At 33.1% G+C, this 22,349-nt stretch overlaps 2 protein-coding genes and 1 pseudogene across 5 annotated transcripts; 1 reads left to right on the forward strand and 2 right to left on the reverse strand.

The window, feature by feature from the left end:
- The first annotated feature begins 2,960 nt into the window (after window positions 1-2,960).
- On the forward strand, window positions 2,961-4,921 carry LOC111635157 (peroxisomal biogenesis factor 3-like). Its single transcript, XM_023380027.1, has one exon. It carries the CDS (start codon window positions 3,001-3,003, stop codon window positions 3,667-3,669), a length of 669 nt encoding a protein of 222 aa, XP_023235795.1. The 5' UTR covers window positions 2,961-3,000; the 3' UTR covers window positions 3,670-4,921.
- Window positions 4,922-7,912: 2,991 nt separating this feature from the next.
- On the reverse strand, window positions 7,913-13,902 carry LOC111635161 (annotated as a pseudogene).
- Window positions 13,903-14,219: 317 nt separating this feature from the next.
- On the reverse strand, window positions 14,220-20,904 carry LOC111635162 (gastric triacylglycerol lipase-like). 4 transcript variants are annotated; one of them, XM_023380034.1, is made up of 8 exons: window positions 20,795-20,904; window positions 18,820-18,934; window positions 18,613-18,760; window positions 18,445-18,540; window positions 15,018-15,146; window positions 14,878-14,949; window positions 14,739-14,807; window positions 14,220-14,668 (listed from the first exon to the last, which is right to left on the reverse strand). In XM_023380034.1, the coding sequence occupies exons 1-8, from the start codon at window positions 20,835-20,837 to the stop codon at window positions 14,432-14,434; spliced, it is 909 nt and encodes a 302-aa protein (XP_023235802.1). In that variant the 5' UTR covers window positions 20,838-20,904; the 3' UTR covers window positions 14,220-14,431. The 4 variants fall into 4 exon arrangements, with proteins under 4 accessions (XP_023235802.1, XP_023235801.1, XP_023235800.1 ...); XM_023380033.1 differs by having other exon boundaries at window positions 14,220-14,662; window positions 15,018-15,173; XM_023380032.1 differs by having other exon boundaries at window positions 15,018-15,173.
- Between the last annotated feature and the right edge of the window lie 1,445 nt (window positions 20,905-22,349).

Raw genomic sequence — 22,349 nt, forward strand, 5'->3', positions numbered from 1 at the left:
CCATTCCAGCGATGATGTTGTCGTTCTCATGCAACTGATAGAATCTACGATTGACCACCAGCCTAATAACTTGCGTGTTTCCGTACGATCCAAAAATTAACATATTCCGATACCACTACGACTGTATGCCAGCACATACAGCAAATATGACCTTTCAGCAGCTGGCCAGTATGGGTTGGAAGATTCTGCTTAATCTGTCTTACAGCCCAGACTAGGAGCCAACTGACTATCATCATTTTCACACTCTGTACATCCATATTTCCGAAATACAGTACAGTTGAATGACATTTTCTTTAAAGAAAAACAGCAGTCATTTCGTGCTCACGAGATTGGAGGTTTGCATCAAACTTGGTGAGATGTGATAGATTTTGATGGTAATTACCTGCAAGACTACATTGTAGTCAGAATTGAGTTAATTGTCAATATACTTATTTATTTGTTTTTCAAAATGTCTAAATTTCACCCTTACAGCATGATATTAACTAATTAGTTACGTAACGCTGTATCAGCGTGAGTAGTAGTGGTTTGGGAAGCTTTGATCACAAAATTAATTTTTCAATGTATTTTCAGATAAAAATTGAGTAGCACTGATTACAAAATGGGCAGCTTTGATCACAAAATTAATTTTTCAATGTATTTTCAGATAAAAATTGAGTAGCACTGATCACAAAATGGGAAGCTTTGATCACAAAATTAATTTTTCAATGTATTTTCAGATAAAAATTGAGTAGCACTGATTACAAAATGGGCAGCTTTGATCACAAAATTAATTTTTCAATGTATTTTCAGATAAAAATTGAGTAGCACTGATTACAAAATGGGCAGCTTTGATCACAAAATTAATTTTTCAATGTATTTTCAGATAAAAATTGAGTAGCACTGATTACAAAATGGGCAGCTTTGATCACAAAATTAATTTTTCAATGTATTTTCAGATAAAAATTGAGTAGCACTGATTACAAAATGGGCAGCTTTGATCACAAAATTAATTTTTCAATGTATTTTCAGATAAAAATTGAGTAGCACTGATTACAAAATGGGCAGCTTTGATCACAAAATTAATTTTTCAATGTATTTTCAGATAAAAATTGAGTAGCACTGATTACAAAATGGGCAGCTTTGATCACAAAATTAATTTTTCAATGTATTTTCAGATAAAAATTGAGTAGCACTGATTACAAAATGGGCAGCTTTGATCACAAAATTAATTTTTCAATGTATTTTCAGATAAAAATTGAGTAGCACTGATTACAAAATGGGCAGCTTTGATCACAAAATTAATTTTTCAATGTATTTTCAGATAAAAATTGAGTAGCACTGATTACAAAATGGGCAGCTTTGATCACAAAATTAATTTTTCAATGTATTTTCAGATAAAAATTGAGTAGCACTGATTACAAAATGGGCAGCTTTGATCACAAAATTAATTTTTCAATGTATTTTCAGATAAAAATTGAGTAGCACTGATTACAAAATGGGCAGCTTTGATCACAAAATTAATTTTTCAATGTATTTTCAGATAAAAATTGAGTAGCANCTGATACTTTTTAACAGAATCTATATAAATATCTATTACAGCTTCTATAGGACTGTGTAATGTTTTTATGGCCAATCGTCGATAAATAATTTCATGATCTTTCACTTGAAATGTTTCAAAATCTATTAGAATCGCATATAAAATGAATAGAAATCAATGTTTAAAAGAATTAAGTACAACAGACAAATTTTGTAACGATGAATTTGTTAAGAAATTTGTTTAAAATCATTTTTACTTATCACACCTGAGTGCAATAATGTATAATCAGTGTTGTAGTTCAGATCACAAAATTAATTTTTCAATCACAAATCTTAATTAAATTAACTTTATTTTAACAATAAGGCTGTATTAATTATTAAATGTTTTAATCTATATCTATATATCTATATCTATATCTATATATAGCCTATATATAAAAATGGACGTGTGTGTCCTATATTTTACTTTTCAGCCAAAACTACGCATCGCACATGAATGGTGTTTGTATGTGGTAGTAACCCCAAGTCTCCATTCGTGCACTATGATGGTTGCGTCTCGATAGCTATAAGGATGAAAGTGGTTTGGAGATATGGGCTTGAAAGTGGTTGAAAGTGGTTTTCTATTTTCGAATGTTATGTTCGAATTTGTTCGAATTTAATTCGAACATAAAATTCGAATATCGATTCTATTGTAGAACGATTGTAAACGTTCCAGAAACGTTGAAAATAGTTCGTTTGACTGGACGTAAAAATTCTCTAATTAGTCCGGAAACGGGAGACCTAATTTTTGCATTCTGTGAAAACGGGTAAGATTGGCTATAATGTAATTATCTTAATCTTCACTATCGTTACTTTTTGCCCAGCGAAGCGGGTCCTTGCAGCTGGTATCGAATAAAATTAAAACACAATAATTGTATGAAATAATATAACACCAAAACGAATTATTTTTGCATGAATAGATCAAATAAGTTTTATTTTATTTAAGCTTTTCCAGTTTTTATCTAAAACATGACATATTTCTGGTCTAATTTCTGTTCTATATATATAAAAATGAATGTATGTGTGTCTGTCCTTCATGCATTACCACACCGTTTATCCGATTGCCGTGAAACTTTGGGAAGTTGTTTAATATACTCCCGCGAAGGTTTCTGGCATAGTACATTTATACTACGATAGATGGCGAGCGTTATACAAGCATTTTACTGTGTGTTCGATCGATTTCAAATTGTGAAGATCATTTTCCCCCTCCAAAAACTATTTCTATTAACTATCTAATAACAGTTCAGCATTTGTGAACTGTTATTTACGATAATTGTAATAATTTTTGTTTAATCACTTTATTTCAACTTTTTTTTTTTTTTGCTAATTATGTATTCGCTCGAACTTTGTTAAAACCTTAACTGTATCCCGAACAACAACCGAAGTTGTAGGAAGAAATNGTTTACTGTAGTTTTAAGAATTCAACTTTGCGTAATTGGAGGTTATATGTATAATGATTTAGAAAATGAGAAAAATTCTTTGAAAGTTAATAAAATCATTGCCTCACCAGAAATTCAACAAAAGTATCTTTCTCATGTCAATTATTTTCTTAATGCTGGAATAAAAGAATTGACCATTCCAATAAAAAACATAGTAGAATCTGCAATTGGGAACATCAGCTTAAAGCATACCTTGTTGTTAAAAGATTTTGAAATCATATTGGATAGTATCAGAAATAGTGTTTGTTCTGAACAAGAATTCATTCCTGCTACTATTTATTATGTATTATCAATGGATGTGTACAATAGTCCTAATTTAGAGTTGCTGTCAAGTAATGATTCGATTATTGCTCAGATGACTAATGAAACCAAGGATGTACTTGAAAGTGCAGATTTTTCTCGAGTAATGTCACATTGTCTGGAACAAGGATTTGCAAAATTAATGGATCGTCTAACTGAATGTTATATTCACTTAAACTGTGATGGGTTTAAGAATCCAGACAGTATAGCTATTCCGTTGGCTAAAGTACTACCTGGAATTCGTCAAGTAATGCAGAAACACAAACCTAATGAACAGGACTCTCTTACGACATCACTTTTATATTTTGAAGAATTGACAAATTTTTCTGCTAATATTTATGAAACATTTTCTCATTCTCCAATTGAAATAAAATAATATTTTAAAATTCAATAATACAAGAAAGTGCCTTGAACACAGTCGTGTAAAAAAGAATAAATTTTCTTTATGTTCAGCTGTTTCAATATATGTATTTTATGTTAGTAAATAAATAAGAGCAGAGTGTCAATTTCCCAAACAGACTGGGAACTGTTTCTTTCTAGTAATAATAATTTAATGAAATTTTATTTTTGAGAAAGTAAATTTGGTATTGTCTCTTACTTTTTGAGATGTAATAGATAGTAACGGTATCTTAAATAACACAAATATTAAATAATTAAGAACATAATTATAAAATTAAGTTCCTACTTCATTCAAATACATTAAAAATACTGAAATGTTGGAGTAAAATATTGGTATAATATTAAATTCCAGTTAAATGTTTTCTTTGTACTGCAGTAAATAACATTATAAATAATTCCCAATAATGGAAGAAAAAATATGTTGGCAGGCACTTTGTGTTAAAGATTCTGTTTATAAAAGCTTTAGTTTCTGGACATGATTCTGGATATAAACAGAATATATTTGCATCTATCCAAAGATATCTAGATAGAAACATTCAGAAAGTTAGCCTATTTGAAAATCATTAATATATTAAGGATTTAATGTAAAATGCATTGAAATCGAATGAAAATTTAATGTACAAGTTTTGTGAAATGATACTCTGCTAAAATCTTAATTGTACAATAATTATGGTACAGTTTTCATGTTCTACTATTTGAATATATTGATATAATTGTATTATGATTTTATATGATTTTTGTTAATGACAATTTGTATCTTATTACAGAATGGGAAATTTTTACTGTCATTAAAATCCTGTTAATGTTTGTTGTTAACATAATTTTTTATGACTGCATTTATTTTCTGAATTTGTCATATTTTTGTCTTTACATATTGTTTTGTTACAATAGGTTATTATAAAAAAAGAATGATATAATCAATCAATCAAAATCTTAACATAAAAAGGCAGTAACCTGTTACAAGGGGGTATTTTAACAATTTCTTAGTTTTACATAAACTTTTCGATAAAATTTATCATTAAATGTCTATTTAATTTAATGATTGAATAAGGCTAATTAACAATATACTTGTCACTCAAAAATGTTTTTAACATATTATATAAATTATAAATGTCATTGATATTCATTTTGTCCAATTTACTATACATAATTATTTCCATCTTTTGATTATATTCATAATTCTCACTAGTGTTTACATTTTGTTTGTTTTTCTCGTTACATCCATAAATTAATTAAATGAAATTTTGACAATTTTTTACCACATTTAGAGCATCCAGATTGATCATAATCTATATATTTATTTTCAATAGTTGTTGAATGAAGAACTTTTTAATGTTAAATTGGAGATTTAGAAACATGTAATTATTAATATATGGATAATTAAAAGTAACATTATACTGTAACTTATTTCTTTTTTGTATATCTTCATTATCCTGGATTATTGAGTATTTCGCAGCTTTATATAACAGTTGATTAATTCGTTGGTCATTATTAATAAGGTAGTCAAACACCAGTTCTATGGAAAAGCCATATACATTGAATATCCCTGATAATTATGTAATCCAGTTTCGTTTTATGTTGGTATTTTTAGATTTGTTGTACAATAAATACATTAGTTTTGTTGATAAGTCTTCTGCATTAATTATTTTTTTTGCCAATTGACATATCTTGTGATCAAAATAGTATTCAATTTAAATCTATTAAATTCTAGCCGCAGAGCACTTCCTGGAGTGTCATACTCTAACTGGAAGATTTTGCGAATAAATATATTCTGAATTTTTTTCTGTCTTAAAAATTATTTAAGCTCCATATAGGAGCAGCATAACATAATGCATTTATTATTATTGTATTGAAAAGCTAAAAATGAGTTTTAATGTTTCTAATTTTTGCCTTACAGCATATCATAATCAAATTGTTTATTAAGTTTCTGGATTTACTTATAATATATTTATATTGTGTGAGCCCGAGGGTTTACAGGGCGTAAATTTTTGAGTTTAACACATTTTTACGTTAGAGGATGAAAAAAATAATTTATCGCAAGTTATAACGGAAATAGAGAGGATGTCAAATTTTACACATCCACAAGGTAGGAAGGAAGAAAGACAAGTCATCGTCGGTTTGTTAATTAGTCAACGTGCATGTGCTAATTAGTCGTCATAACGAGTGAACGACCTGTTTGCTCAGTGCCAATGACGATCATATAAAAACGATCGTCACGGGTAGTTCATGGCGATCGTCCCTCCGCGCGATCATCTGGAAGGTCTGAGTACAGTGTCTCCCGTCCCGGTCCTATCCGAGGAGAAGCCGGTAGAAGACATAAGCCTGTGACAGCCAGCCAGCTTCCATAGTCCAGAATGATCGTCGCATACCGTCATCCAACATAAGGTATACCTGACCTCCAATATAACTCTCTCATTCTAGAGCCTTTGTAAACTCTCTCCTGAGGCATAGTGATTAGTTAGATCACCATTATAGATAAATTGGTGTTATCCACATTTAAGCATTAAATCAGTAGCTTCCTTATGTATACTCCTGTAAATTAACTTTAATTATAGAATAAACCTTTATTTTGTTATTTGTTAAACCTATCTCCTGTCTGTGGGCTCGCGGATTTTTTCGGGCGTTTTAAAATTCTAAATTTTCTGTTAATTATCTTTGGAAAAAATCCGAAGAATTTGAACTAGATCAGATTTCACCGATTGTATAACGACTAGCTGGGGAAGTTTACAGTTAGGTGTGAAGAATGCACTGTCATCGTCAACAAAAGTCAATCACGTGACAGTTTTCCCACGCTAATGATATAAGAGCTGGAATCTCCAGAAGCTCAGGGCGATTCGTCATAGGAAGTTATACTTTGTGATAGTGTCCACCTCGACTCCCGAACCTCCATACAGCAAACTTGATCCAGCTACAGAAAGAGGACATCGGCAAGAAGACACGGAAGACACCACACCCTTCCATACAGACAACGTTCGCCAACTCTCCCTTTTGCTGAGAGGTATTTAGGGGTTAGAATTTGTAAAAGCGCTCTCTCTCGAACTAGAAATTAGGTCAGCGACATAGCTACGAAATTCGTCGCCAATTTCTGTAAATATTTTAATATAACCGCATTTAACCTTAGTAGTAAGTTCGCCTCTTGTAGAGTTTGGATTTGTTGATTCAATAAATGCTTTGTTATTTTGTTAACCTGTCTTCTGTCAATTAAGGACTGCCAAGTTACCGACGCACTCCCCACTCGATTTGCCCTCCTAGTCATTCAACGACCCCGAGATCGGGTTTTATCAGCCTGTGCACAGTAAGTGGTCAATTGGGATTTAACCAGTGATCCAATGCTTATCTCACATTGGTGTCAGGAGTGGGATGAAGCCAACTTCCAGGCTTTTGACAGGTTAGTCCGTTTTAGGCAGGTTCGGCTCAGACAAGTTTTGTCCGCCATAAACAGGTTTTTAAATTTTAGACATAGCGTAGCAGGACTACAACATAGTAGCATAGAAATGGAAGGCAAAAATCTTCGCGCAACTTTGGGATGATTAGGTAGTTTGGTTCCTTTACTGCCTCTGTTTGCAGGACAGGCAGAAGGTCCCCTATTAGCGAGTTTTTTGACTCTATCAGATGTGGCAAAATTGTCAGGATGGACGAAAGCGCAAATGTTGGCAGTAGCAAAGCTTAGACTCAAGGGAATAGCCCGGGAATTCGTCAGAAAAGATAGACGAATCAATGACATTGAAGATTTTGAGGAATTTAAGCGGGTTATGTTCGAGCGGTTCGAAAAAAGTTCCTTTTTACCTTCGAGTTCATAAATTTTACGCCTGTGTACAAAAGAAGGAGGAAGATGTGCAGACGTATGCCGCTCGTCTTCAGTCCCTAGCCATGGAAATAGTAATCACGCCAGAGCCGGGTGCAAATGTGGAAGAAACTGCTATTATACAAAGGATCCAGACAAAGGAGCTAGATAAACTGTTAAAAGCGCAGTTTCTGAACGGGATTGATTTACGCATACGGCAACGGACGATGTCATGAGAGCCTACTACGTTTGACGAGGCGCTAAAAGCCTCGTCAAACGATTAGTGAAGAAATGATAGAGAATATGACCGTACAACCGCGAGGGATCATGCGAACAGTTAGAGATGTCAAACCAGATACAGGAAGGTCAGCGGAGGATTGGGAAACATTAAACTAGGAACTTCGATCTCGTGTAGCTGAATTATCAAGCGCCTCACCTAGGAAAGACCAGCTATATAGAAGAAACGATTATTGTCCGATTTCCTACTCTCGTCTACGACGAAATAGGCCACCAGCTCAGATTCAACAGATAGACAACGACGAGCCAGATTCCTCCTCTGAAAATAGAGAGCGATGAAAAGGAATCATTTGAACAACGACCTCAACGAAACCAAACCGTAACCCAGTAGTTTTATGCTACATTATATGCTACATTAATAACGTGCCAGTAAAAGTTCGTATAGATCTAGAGTTTAAGGACACAGTATTGTCAAATGAGGTTGCCAATAAATTAAAAGGGAAGTTTGTTTAAGTTTGGACAACGAAGGAATATAGAAGGTCCGAATGGAGAATCCATCTCAACCATAGGTATGACTGTCCCTAGGTTCAAGTTTAGAGGACACAAGTTTTCTAAAGCATGCAAAATTGTCCGCTCGAATACTATCGCCCCTTTCGAAGGCGTGATTGGAGGAACGCTTCTAGCGCAGAAGAAGTTAATTCTCGATAGAGACAACGAGCGAATTATTTTACCAAATGGTAAAGTCAGTCATTTTTGTTCATAGAGAAAGAAAAAAAGGACAGGCCGTAGAAGAAAGACAACAGGTGACTGGACGGAAAAAGATGCGAATATACTCCGCTTCATGCGATCCACTCCCACTACCCCACGAAATCAAAGGGAAGAGCAACTCCCGCTCGTCAAGGTCTACACAGAACAAAGTCGAGCGTCACAAGTCAGAGTTATCCGGTCGAGAATCCCGGAAAGGGACAGACGAACTGACCAAGTCAGAACAGAAATCAAAAGAATCAACATAGAAACAGGGGAAATCGAACTTTATTCAGAGCAGACTTCCACATCTCAAGAAGACTCGGAGGTAGAGAAATAGAAGGAAGAAAATCAAAGTGAAGCCGAAAATCAAAACTCAACGCTTCGAACCAGCTTGAACATCCTTACAAGCTGGATTCGGGCCTTGTTAATTATCATTTCCTTGATAGGAGGACCAAGCATGTCCATAGAAGATACATCGCTACAACCAGAAGCAATTACTGATATCTCCCCTCAATCACGACCAAGTCGCATACCGATACCGATTCACCCATCAACAACACCTCCTAGAATTAGAGTAGGGCATTTAGAGGAAAAAACGTCTTGTCGCAAATCAAGTATTTAGTAGGAGGCAATGGTATTAGAAATCCTGTATGCGTTAAACAGGCTTAGAAAAATCTAGCTAGGATTTAGAAATGGATAGGTCTTAAAGAGAGAGCATTTAGTTCCACGAATTTTTGCATCATTCGATTCTGCAACTTGGAACTTAGTGTGTAATGAACTTTGTGACTTTTCGACAATGCAAGTCCCGATTCAACGAGGACAATTGAACGGAGACAGCTTCATCAACAGGAAGTCCACATCACTCCAAGGTCAACGAATGCAGATCGAGAACATCAACAGTGAACTTTGAAACTCCCCATCAACTAATAGCCAGCACCAACAACTGAGTCACCAACGGAACTGTGGCAGTAGATCAACAATCTTCTTAAAGACAATTTATCCAGTTGTAAATCGCGTAGTGAATGCTAACTGCACATGTAACGCGTCAACAATCGAAATTGTTATTGTCGGAAAAAGATTTTGTTGTCGAGAAAATTTTTATTATTGTCGGGAAAACCCAGACCAAAAAAGGGAGAGAGTGTGTGTGTATTCTAATGTTAAAATTATACTCATAAGTATAATTTTAAAGAAAGAGGAAAATGATGTGAGCTCGCAGACTTTTTCGAAAGTTTTAAAATTCTAAATTTTCTGTTAATTGTCTTCGGAAAAAACCCCAAGAATTTAAACTAGATCGGATTTCACCGATTGTATAACGACTAGCTGAGGAAGTTTACAGTTAGGTGTGAATAATGCATCGTCATCGTCAACAACACGCTAATGATATAAAAGCTCGAATCTCCGGAAGCTCGGGGTGATTCGTCATAGGAAGTTATACTTTGTGATAGTGCCCACCTCGACTCCTGAACCTCCATACAGCGGACTTGATCCAGCTACAGAGAGAGGACATCGGCAAGAAGACACGGACGACACCACACCCTTCCATACAGATGACGTTCGCCAACTCTCCCTTCCTCCGAGAGGTATTTAGGGGTTTGTTTAACCCCTGACCCACTGTTTATCTCACAATTGTTTGCAGAAGGATAGATTAAACGTAAAAATTATTCCCAAGAATTTTTTTCATTGACTATTTTAATTTTTTCTTTCTTAATGTAAAAGGATTTAACTTTTTTTGAGAGATTATTCCATTTCTGAAAATCATAATTTCTGATTTGGCAGGATTTATTTTTACTTTTAAATTGTCTAGATATTCAGTTATCTGTATGATTTTCCTTTTTAAAGCCATTGCAGTAGGAGCTAATATTATTGTCATCTGCATATGAAATTGAGTGGATACATAAATTATCTATATATATTCCATCATCTTCCCTTAAAAAACATTGATTTAAGTCGAATAAATAGAAATTAAATAGAATTGGAGATAAGGGATCACCTTGTAATAGTTTTACTAGTTGTAAACGAATTCCAATATATGTTATTTTGTTTAATAATCACGTTGTAGTTGCCATATAATTGACCAATTATGTTAATTAAATTAACTAATAGCTTGCATTATGTTTATTTAATTTATTTTGTAGGAACTTTATACTAACAGAATCATAAGCTTTTGATAAGTCCAAGAATATTGCAAAAACCTTCTGTCTCTTCTTTAATAATTGTATTTGAATAGTTGTTAGTAAAACAAATAAGGATTTTTGAGTACCCCCATTTTCTATATATGAATATTGTGTTGAATTTTTTTAATTATTTACCTCTATCCATTGTTTAAATTTCTCTGCCAAAATTGCTGTAAATACTTTTCTAAAACTGGATAATAAGGCAATCGGTCTGTAATTTGCTCGGTCAAATTTATTTCCTTGTTTATAAATCATAGTAAAAATTACATCCCTCCAACTAGGTGGGATAGTACCATTGGAGTAAATGTTGTTAAATATTCTAGATAGATATTGAATCAATTTAGAAGACAATAATTTAATGAAAGAATTTGGTATATTATCTGGCCCTGGAGCCGATTTAATTTTCAATAACTTAATTCGTTTTTGTATCTCTTCTGCACTTATTATTTCATTCTGATTGATTTGGTAAACTATTTTGTCTTGCTTGTGAATATTTATTATTTGATCTATTCATGCAAAAATAATTCGTTTTGGTGTTATATTATTTCATACAATTATTGTGTTTTAATTTTATTCGATACCAGCTGCAAGGACCCGCTTCGCTGGGCAAAAAGTAACGATAGTGAAGATTAAGATAATTACATTATAGCCAATCTTACCCGTTTTCACAGAATGCAAAAATTAGGTCTCCCGTTTCCGGACTAATTAGAGAATTTTTACGTCCAGTCAAACGAACTATTTTCAACGTTTCTGGAACGTTTACAATCGTTCTACAATAGAATCGATATTCGAATTTTATGTTCGAATTAAATTCGAACAAATTCGAACATAACATTCGAAAATAGAAAACCACTTTCAACCACTTTCAAGCCCATATCTCCAAACCACTTTCATCCTTATAGCTATCGAGACGCAACCATCATAGTGCACGAATGGAGACTTGGGGTTACTACCACATACAAACACCATTCATGTGCGATGCGTAGTTTTGGCTGAAAAGTAAAATATAGGACACACACGTCCATTTTTATATATAGGCTATATATAGATATAGATATAGATATATAGATATAGATTAAAACATTTAATAATTAATACAGCCTTATTGTTAAAATAAAGTTAATTTAATTAAGATTTGTGATTGAAAAATTAATTTTGTGATCTGAACTACAACACTGATTATACATTATTGCACTCAGGTGTGATAAGTAAAAATGATTTTAAACAAATTTCTTAACAAATTCATCGTTACAAAATTTGTCTGTTGTACTTAATTCTTTTAAACATTGATTTCTATTCATTTTATATGCGATTCTAATAGATTTTGAAACATTTCAAGTGAAAGATCATGAAATTATTTATCGACGATTGGCCATAAAAACATTACACAGTCCTATAGAAGCTGTAATAGATATTTATATAGATTCTGTTAAAAAGATTAAATTTTATAGACAAAAAAAAACCATTGGATATAACGGACTAGATCGAACATAATAATTTACAAAACTTATTAAATTATTTCACAACGTATAATGAATTACTTAAATTTAAAAGCGAATAGACAGGAAAAAAAAACTTTTTAAAAACTAGAACTACAATTATTTACACATCGAACTTCTTTTGGTGTCTAAGATTAAATAATATTAAAAAATTTGTTATTACCACAAATATTTTAAAGAAGCATTGTTCTCTTTACGATATTTAATAAATAAGTAACAAATATAATTTAAATAATTATTATATTGAACTATTTCCCTATTTTACTTTGCCTTATTGTTATAATATTATTTTAAGTTGTCGTGTTTCAATTTACTTGGATATTAGAACAAATTGTAAAAATTATTATCGCAAATTAATTTTATATGAAGCAATGAATTGAACTGAGAAGTTTTCTAAATATGAAAATTTTTTCTTAAGAAATGAATTGAAAAGTTTCCTAAATATTAAAATTATTTATAATCTTAATTTACTCGAGAAATTTTTGATCTGAAATACTTTATATCCTGAAAAATTAATTTTAAAATTATTACGTGCATAAATATATCTTGCTTTAGATAAAGTGAATGAAAAAACTGGAAAAGCCTAAATAAAATAAAAGTTATTTAATCTATTTCATGTTAAAATAAAAAAGTTCATTTTGNATTTTATTGTATATTAAAACATTTAATAATTAATACAACCTTATTGTTAAAATAAAATTAATTTAATTAAGATTTGTGATTGAAAAATTAATTTTGTGATCTGAAATATTCCATTCAACAAATTTTTATTAGCAATTTTAAAAATTTTTATGTAATTTTAATTTTGTGATCAAAGCTTCCCAAACCACTACTACTAGCGTGTAGTCGGAGCGAGGCTGCTTTCATTTTCATTTTCTAGATTATGAGGAAAAAAGAGAGAAAGAATCATTCGTTCTCAACAACATATTTGATTTCTATTAACCGTTTAAAAGCACAAATATAAGGTCAGAATAAGCCATTAATTAATTGCTATGCCAACGTATCATCAAATTCTATCACTATGGGCCTTGGACTTACAGATTGACTCGTAGCAATTTTTATTATAACTGTTTAAAAATACTACGTCAATTATTTTTTTTACTCGCCTGAATGCAATATAGGTAAGACGGATAGCTATCTCTTTCTTACCTATATCTATTTTAATTTTTGGAAGAGTTAATCCCTGTGATTTATGTATAGTCATCGAGTATGCTAAGGTAAGGGGAAACTCTCTACGAGATTGCAATATACTGCCATCGTTCGAAGAGCGTGTTATGGGAAATATTCGGAACAGATTACTATAGATGAAAGGTCCCTGATAGTTATTGAATTCTACTAAAATAAACAAAGGAAAAGCTGGAGAGCGAGTATTAGGAACATATATAATGTAGCGTGTAGTTCCTAGTGATCCGTTGACGAGACCTCCTTACACCCATAAGTTGACTCTCAGCAGGATTCAGGCATTAATTAACTGAGAGATTCAAATACTTAGAGAGACCAAGAGCTCAGTCATCTTTGGACGAGGCAATATCTGGAGTGTTTTCAGAGGCTACATAAGCAACAGGGCACCCAGTTGACTGCAAGTAGTTTTCGTTGCTTTGTTTAACTTGCTCGTTTCTTGGATATAGCTCTACTGCCGTTTGGAACTGATCAAGTTTATCTCTGGAAAATTGGCTCGATATAATTAGACGCCGCCATAGGAAGTAGCCTTAGTCAGCTCATTTGGACCTCTAATACTGAAGAAAAACGCGACCTCCGTTTTGACTCATATCTCCAGTTCTACAAAATGGATCATTTTTGAGAGTTGAAATTTTAATCAGTTGATCCTTGAGACATGATGAGTCGTCCAAGAAAATTTCATTTAAAAAAATCGGACAACTCATTCTGGAGTTATAATGTTGACAAAGGATGTATGAAGTCAAATGTTAGTCGTCGCTCCGACAATAAACCGCAGTTAATAGAAATATAGCATGTTTCGCAATTATTCGGATTTTCCTATCAAAACTAAATAATATCATAACAGTTATGAATAACAACAAAACATACTAATTTATTATATATTTTTATTTTATTGATTACAGGAAAGTCCAATACACTAAACTCTCGGTCATTGTGATCTAATAACACGCAAGTAAAAGTATCCGGAATTTTACCGAAACAGGAACCGTAAAATTTTAATTATATCAAATTATATAATGTTAATATTTTATACGAACAAAAAATATTTAGTACTGGTTAAACATGCATTGAATTAGAGCAAAACTGACAAGTGCATTATTTTATATACAGAAAAAATTTCTAAATACTTTTCAATATTCGCAATAATTCGTCATAAACATATTTCTTTGTTTCTTTTGCAAAGATGAAATCTAGATGGCCCCATTTTTCTAGCGGTACTTGATAATCGGCTATCACATTCGGGAGGCAATTTCGAAGTATATCCACGTCTTTAGGATTTGCCAAAAGATCGTTCAAACTCCAAAAAATTGCGATCGGAGTTTTAATTTTGTTACAGTCATACTTTGGGGGCTGCAACTAATAGGTAAACACATTCATATAAACGAAAGTAAAGATCTAAATATCGAACATAAACCTTTTTCCTTACTTGTTTGTATCTCTTTAAGTTTTCTAATGGCCCATAATCGAACTTCTGAAAGTTTTTCCAATTTACCAGCTACAATAGGCTTAAATTATTTCAATTATTCATATTTAATTTCCTCGATATATTAAACAACATAACCTACCTGTAAAACGTGAATGAAGTTTTTAGTAGATGTTCCCGCAGGAAAATGAGAAAAGTACACATCTAGGCGAGACTGAAATAATCTAATTTATTAGAACATAAGATAATTTCAAACATTCGCTACAATCTATCTTACCTTACCTCATTTAATTGAGAAAAGTCATATCCGCTTATTAGGAAATAGATATTGGAGCATATCGATCTTACGACATCAACTTTACAGGCAGTTTGAGCAAATAATTCCGTAATAAAATCGTTTGGTAAAAATTCCTTGTGTCCCAGAACGGAAAATAAAAACTGAACCAATCTTAAGTTAAAATCTTTAATCGAAAAATATTTTATTAAAATTCTGGCAAAAATTACGGAATTTCTTCATCACGATGTCGTTTTTATAGTGTTTTAAGCATGCAGCAAAGAAATAAAACAAGCAATTGATACAGAATAACTTTGTAAGAATGGCCCTGAGTTTTCCTATGTTATATATTTAATTTATATACAATTGTATAACATCACATACAAGAAAAATTTTGAAATTATAAAACAGAAAAATTATATATTTATTTGCTTCCTATTTTGTTCAATATGTAAGTTCGGATATAAACTAAATGCGTGTAAACCACTCAAATACCCTACTTTTCTCTTATTGTAACAAAATCATTGCACCAACAACGGAATTATCCATCGAAATAATAGAAAGAATTGTAAAGTTCTTTAAGGAAGGAAATTTAACAACGACTATTGCAAAAGAAGCAAACTGTTTACAGTCAACTGTATCAAAACTGGTCTGCAAGTATAAAGAAATTGAGAATGTTAGGAAAGGAAACTGATCAACTACGAAAAATATCAAGATATCAGGATATAAAACTAAGAGCAATGTCTCTTAAAAATAAGAAATGTACAAGAAAACGGATAAATAACAAATGAAAAAAAGTAGGTGTTAAAGCTTATGAGAGAAGATTAAAAATTCATTTCAAAGAAATGGTACATTCATAAACAAAAGCAAAACGACAGTACTTCCGACACAAAACATATGAAAACAAGGTTACAATGGCTAAAGAAAAGCAATCGTGAACTGTAGTACTGAATGAAAGAGATATTTAGTGATAACTGACGAATTTGCATCGGTATCGAGGTGATGCTAGAAAGCATCACCTCGATTAGTTTCACGCCGTTCTAACGAAGCTTATAAGGTGACTGCCAAAGAATTCGACAAATTTCCTATCTCACTTATGTTAATTTGGGTGTCAGGTAAAGGACAGGGCGAGCTGACCTGACCATCGCTATATCAAAACGGCAATGTAATGCCCAGGCATACGTTGACGTTTTGATGAACTTTTTTATTCCGTCCATTGAAAACATGTTCGATGGTGATGATGTCATTATCCAAGATGACAAAGTATTTTTTCATGCGGTTGCAACAATCAAAATTTTCTCGCCAACACTGCACCGACACAATACATTGTCCAGCAAACAGTACACTTGTGAATCTGTTAGAGAACATGTGATGAAAATTTAAGAAACTGGTCCAGAAGAAAGTTCTGTATGGAAATCAAGTGTCTTGACTACTGTTCGGTGAAAATGGAAAGCTTTCGATAAAGAATTTTATTTTCATGAGTGAAATTAACGACTGAAAAAAAACTAACATTAATTTTCTATTGCTTATTAATATGCCTTAAATTCAAGCTTATTATTACGACCATAAATGACTTTAAAGTGACTGTATTTTCGCTTAACTTTTTAACTTAATCTAAATATATAAAATTGCTTGTCCTGACTGACTGACTCACTCACTGACTGATTTATCATCGCCCAGAGCAAACCGCTTAACCTGAAGAGGTGAAATTTGGTAGACAGTTAGGGTACGTCATGGAAACGCACACTAAAAAGAAATTTTTCGAAATTTCCCCGTGGGAGGGAGAGTGAAAGCCCTAAGACTTAACCGAAAAAACGGCTTCTACTGTACTATTTTAGATGCGATTTTTTGTTTTTATCTGCGTTGTAGTAGGGTATGCCGTGAGAATACACACTAAAAAGAAATTTTTAGAAATTCCCCCGCGGGGGGTGAGGGAGAGCATTAAGACTTAACCGGAAGAACGGCTTCTACTGTACTATTTTACATGCGATTTTTTGTTACGTTTAGTCTTCATTAAGTACTTAAGTGTATTAAATTAATAACATTTCAGACATTGTTATAAATATTTTATCTATTTCGATTTTTAAAATGTTCGAACCATTTTAAATTTGAATTTGTTATTGCATATTGGTTTGATTATAGAACGATTGTAAACGTTCCAGAAAATTGATCAAATTGAAAATAGTTCGTTTGATTCTCAGCAATTCTCATCATTCTCGGCGGTAGGTGTTATATAACAATTACTATGGTTGTTGAAATACTGAATATAAATGGGGTTTGCTTGCAAAACCTCCGCGGGCGAAGTCGCGGGGAACAGCTAGTGCTATATAATATTGTACCCAACTGAACAGGGATGTCTTTATACATCCTAAATACAGATTAAATTCAATAAATAAATTACATGAATAAACCGTCACCTTAAATTCATTTGTAGTCGTTATGATAAGTTTGGGTTTAAGGCTTATTAATAGCCAGTAGAAAGTTAACATAGTCTTTGAAACAAGAAGCAAATTATACTAGAAGTAAGATTGTCTAAACATTGCGGGGTAAGAATGTATTGATTAATTTTTTTAAATTGCTTAATCCCGTACATAACCTTACTTTAATTTTATGTGATTCAAAAATGTTTTCCTATATGTAAAATGTAAAAACAAAAAAATGACGTTTTTTGTTTTTACATTTTACATATAGTTTACCAACGGCATGGAAATATGTATATTGTAAAAAATAAGTTTGTCAAAAGACCATAATTACCTTATTTCTACTATATATTTTTGTATGCTTTTATTCAATATATTATTTATTTTACATTTTACTACTATTCTATTATTTATATTAATTTTTAGTTACTTTAGCTTTATATTCAAATATTTAAAAATTGTTATTCTTTTATTATATTCTATTTTTTAACAATATTTAACGGTTAAGATGTTTCAAAAAATTATAGCCTGAGGATAGCCTATTAGACTAGGTTAAAAACGTTTGCTAAATAAAAATCCCAGAAGCAAAAAGGTGTTTACAGAATAATTTTGAATTATTCTGCTGAGGTTCATTTCATTTATTGTTTAATTTATATACAAGGTACTGTTATTTCGATTGTTTAAGTCATAATTAAAGTAGTCAAAAGCTTTGACTATTAATAAAAAGATATTTTGCACCTATTGCGAATTATAACAATTTTGCCAGGTAGCATTCGATTTGGAAGTTGTTTGATTTTAAATAGAATTTAGAACGCTGGAGTTTTGGAGTATTTGAAGTTCGCCATTTTGCTTTTGTGTAAATGTTTCGTTGAAATAAATATTCATTGTGCCTTTTTCCAACAGCATCAATTCCTTATTTTATTTCTTTGCTAAGTGCTTAAAAGACCATAAAAACAACATAATGATAAAGTGATTCCACAATTTTTCCAGGAACATTATTATTCATAATGCTCACTTGAGCTTCACTAGTGAAAGGAGCTAATAGACGAAGAGGAGGACTCTTAATATGACCGAGCCATGCCGTTGGACCTAGAGAAAGTACTACTTTGATCTGGAAAATTCAATATTTTAATTTTAAATAAGTTGTAAAAGCTGTGTGGACGTAAGTGGACACATTTCTTACCTTGTTGTACTCGGGATTCTCGGAGAGAAATGCATAGAGTATCATGTTACCTTGCGAAAATCCCACATAATATAATTGACTTTGACCTGTTATGTTTAGGACAAAGTCTATACTATCCGGTGTATCATACTTGGCATGTTCGTCAATGCTACAAAGAAACGTTTTAAATTGATGTACAAAGAGCTGGCAAGTTCTCTTTCTACTGACCTGAAATTCCAAAATTCACCATCTTCGGGCGAATATTTGATATGCTTTCGGGCGTAAGTGTTACCTCTCTGATTTCCCATCCAGACGTCGTAACCTTCGTCAGCCAAGATATAACCTACCATAATTTAATAAAATATTTTAAATATTGAAATGTAGAGAACATTACAAGAATCAATATTCTCTTCAATAAGAAATAGTATTGTAATTAATGCAATGAAATATTCTATTGACTTTATTTTAGTTGAATTTACTCGAACGTGTGCAAAACTAAGTTTAGAATACAAACAATATGATAATCCGTATGTTGTTACACTAGGTCAGGGCTTCTTAAACTATGGGTCGCGACCCCATTTGGGGTCGCTTAGCGAAATCTTAGGGTCGCGAGATTTTAATGCAAAATCTTGAAAATAATTTGTGAGAGTTTGAAAATGGCAAGCTTTGTGTCATAGGTTTCGTGAGTTGCGCTTTGTGTCACTTCTGGTGCAGCGAGACAACGATTCAGCAACGCTGTAGTGTGAACTAGTGTAGTGTTGTCGCTTTTCAGTGTATTCAGTTCTCTCTGTTCCATTGTAACACAAGAGCGAACTGTGGTAGTATACCATTATTCTTTTTGCAAATTTGTATATATTTTTATTTTAGATTTTTTTTGGGGTCGCGAAAGCTATCTGTATACCTGTTAGGCTTAGAAGAGGAGATCCTTTTATCTGACTGTCACAAACAGATGTACTGTACAGTACTGTACATCTATTTGTGATCGTCAGATACAAAGACTCCTCTTTGGATTTCCTACCGTCAGATACATCGCGCGACTTTGCCGTATCGCGCTAGAATTGAGGCGAAGCCGGAAAGATAGAAGCGATCTCTACACCTGTTAAGCGTAGAAGAGGCGATGTTTGTACCTGACGGACACAAGACAGTTGAACTTTGCATTTGCCAACACAAAGAGGCGATTCAAGAACAAATGAATCGCAAAGGATTGTCTGTTTTGGGGTTTTGTTTGTGTTTCGCGCCTATTTTCCGTTAGGCGTTCGCAATGCTGTTTTTATTTTGTCATCTAGGCCTAAATTTCTTTAGAAGCCTTCTGTCATACAGAATTGTCACTTTAAGACAAGGATTTCCAACCTTTTTCCTGTATTGACCGTTTTTAAGAATATTTTTTTTCTGTTGATTCCCTTTAATATATTATATACTGTATGATATATATGCTATAACCACTTTCATAATTTAACAAAAAAAAAAAAAAAAAACACTTTTTCACATATATTTAAGAGCAAAAAAATGTGTAAAATTTTAAATATTTTAAAATAAATTTTTATATTTGCAAAGTTTTAGCGATCCCCTCAGTAAAGTTGAAATCGTGCCTTACGATTTCCGATTTATCAAAAAGAACACCTATGTCTCCTTGAACACAAATTAAGTCTCTTTATTATTTAACACTGTTTAGAGATACACAGCAATCCATCTTGACTGCTACTAACTACACAGTCTTAGTCCAGACTTGTTTTTCCCCTTCAGTCTTAGGCTAGGCCAGTGATTCTAAACCTTTTTTTCGTCACGGTACACTTTTAATAGTTTAAAAATTTGGCGGCACACACGGTTACTTCGGAAAGTAACCGCAGGATAACCGGTGATGTCATAACAGTGATTTTTAAACGCAGTTGGTTATTTAGGTAACATTTTCTAAACGCCTTGGTAACTACCGGCAGTTACTGGTAACACCGGTTACAATTTCCAAACACGCCCTAGGAAGGTAGAACCGATTGAACTACTTGTCTGACGTCACTTATGTATGGGTATTTGCAGTGTCGGCACACTTCAAAAATCTCGCTGCAGGCACAGTGGTTGAGAATCACTGGGCTAGGCTCTCGTTCCAACGGACGCGTTGCCTTATACCTAAGTTCTAGATCCGTTGGCAGACCAATCAGGAGCTGAGCTGAGCTGAGCTTACCCTGTCAAGCCGCCCCGGTTGGCATACCTGTTACCACTTGTCCAGGATGACGTCCCTTTCCAGAAAACATGCTTCGATGTGTGAAAACTTGACCTATCTTGTCACTACTCGAAACCTCCTTGACACTTTCATCGATCCGTAATGAGTCAATACCAAACCTGCTGGAAAACCCTGCTTTAATAGGTATACGATGTATATTGAAAACGAAGTTATGGACTACTATTTTTTGCATTTAAACGGATCCTCATTACATTTTTGGGTACCTCATTGCAATAATGAAAAATAGCAAAGTTTTATCAAACTCGCCTCATTAAATTCTGAGAACGAAATCCATTCTATAAGCCTATAAGACGCACTAGCGATCGTGGAAAAATCATACAAAAAAGTCACGCGATCTGTGCGAAATCGCTTTGTAGCGCACACTCGTGATGTGAGGCTCCTGGAAATGTCAAGGAACTACACTAAAATCTAAAAACCATTAAATTTGTTAATATTCTAAAATATTATTTTTTTATGTCTATAAAAGGAAATACTAAATTTAATAGATAAAGAAAAAAACCTTTTCTCAGAAATTAGATAAAGGAAAACTAGACAATGTAAGTAAGTCCTAAAATCAACTATCTCCGCTTGGGATCGAATTAAATGTGCCCTACTCATCCCGCTATCTGGGTTCAGATCTCGTTACATTTAGTAACGAGTGACGACCAATTAGAAAGTGGGGATAAGAAAAAATAACCAATCGAAGTGGTTAATCTGAGAAATCTGTGACCAAAAACGGCAAAAACTCAATGACACAAAGAGTGCGTTACCAAAGTGCGTGCTTCAAAACGCCTAATGTGTACTATATCTTAGTGGCATTCTCCACGTTATCGTGGTCAATATAAGAACTGACCTCGCCTTCTCCAGGAACAGACTGAACAACATCGCTCCAAGGCAAAAGAAAAAACTAAAGAATCGTTCTCGCAGGACACTCTCTTGAAAGTTTTTGAGTCTTCACCCGCAGAGACACCGAGAATATAATTGCTGTAAGCTTTTTGTTTTTTGTGTGTTTTAAATAAATCGTGACGATTTTCTTCGTAACTGTGGAGTCTGACTCTGTGTCTATCACGCTCACGTTCCGACTCGGTACCTCTCTTCAGTTTTGACTTTAAGAACATTTGGCGACCTCACAATGGTGTCAGAGTGCGATGCTTTGATTCTTTTTGTAAGAATTGCAAAATTTGTGTTGTCTGACGAAAATCTGTGCTCGTCACGGGTGCAGTGATTAATTTTCATGCAAATTAATCACTGCACCCGTTAGCCTTAACTGTACATAGGGCCAAGTAATTGTCATTGGTGAGACGTTTGTTTTGTTTACAAAGTGGGCAAAATGCCAGAGAAGATGCCGAGCATCATGCGCTTTTTGAAATTGTAATTAGTAAGTCTCTCGCCGATTGCGTAACTGAGGATACAAAATGGCAGGCGATTTTCGTGAACGTCACGTAATCTCGCATAGATTAGGGCCACCTGTTCGTGAAATGTTTCATTAGGAAAGTAATCGAAACCATAATCACTCCTTTTACGGGACTTCTGGTATCTTTTC

This window comes from Centruroides sculpturatus, unplaced genomic scaffold (assembly GCF_000671375.1).
Source record: "Centruroides sculpturatus isolate CEXI.00-Female unplaced genomic scaffold, Cexi_2.0 scaffold827, whole genome shotgun sequence".
Classification (NCBI taxonomy): Eukaryota; Metazoa; Arthropoda; class Arachnida; order Scorpiones; family Buthidae; genus Centruroides; species Centruroides sculpturatus.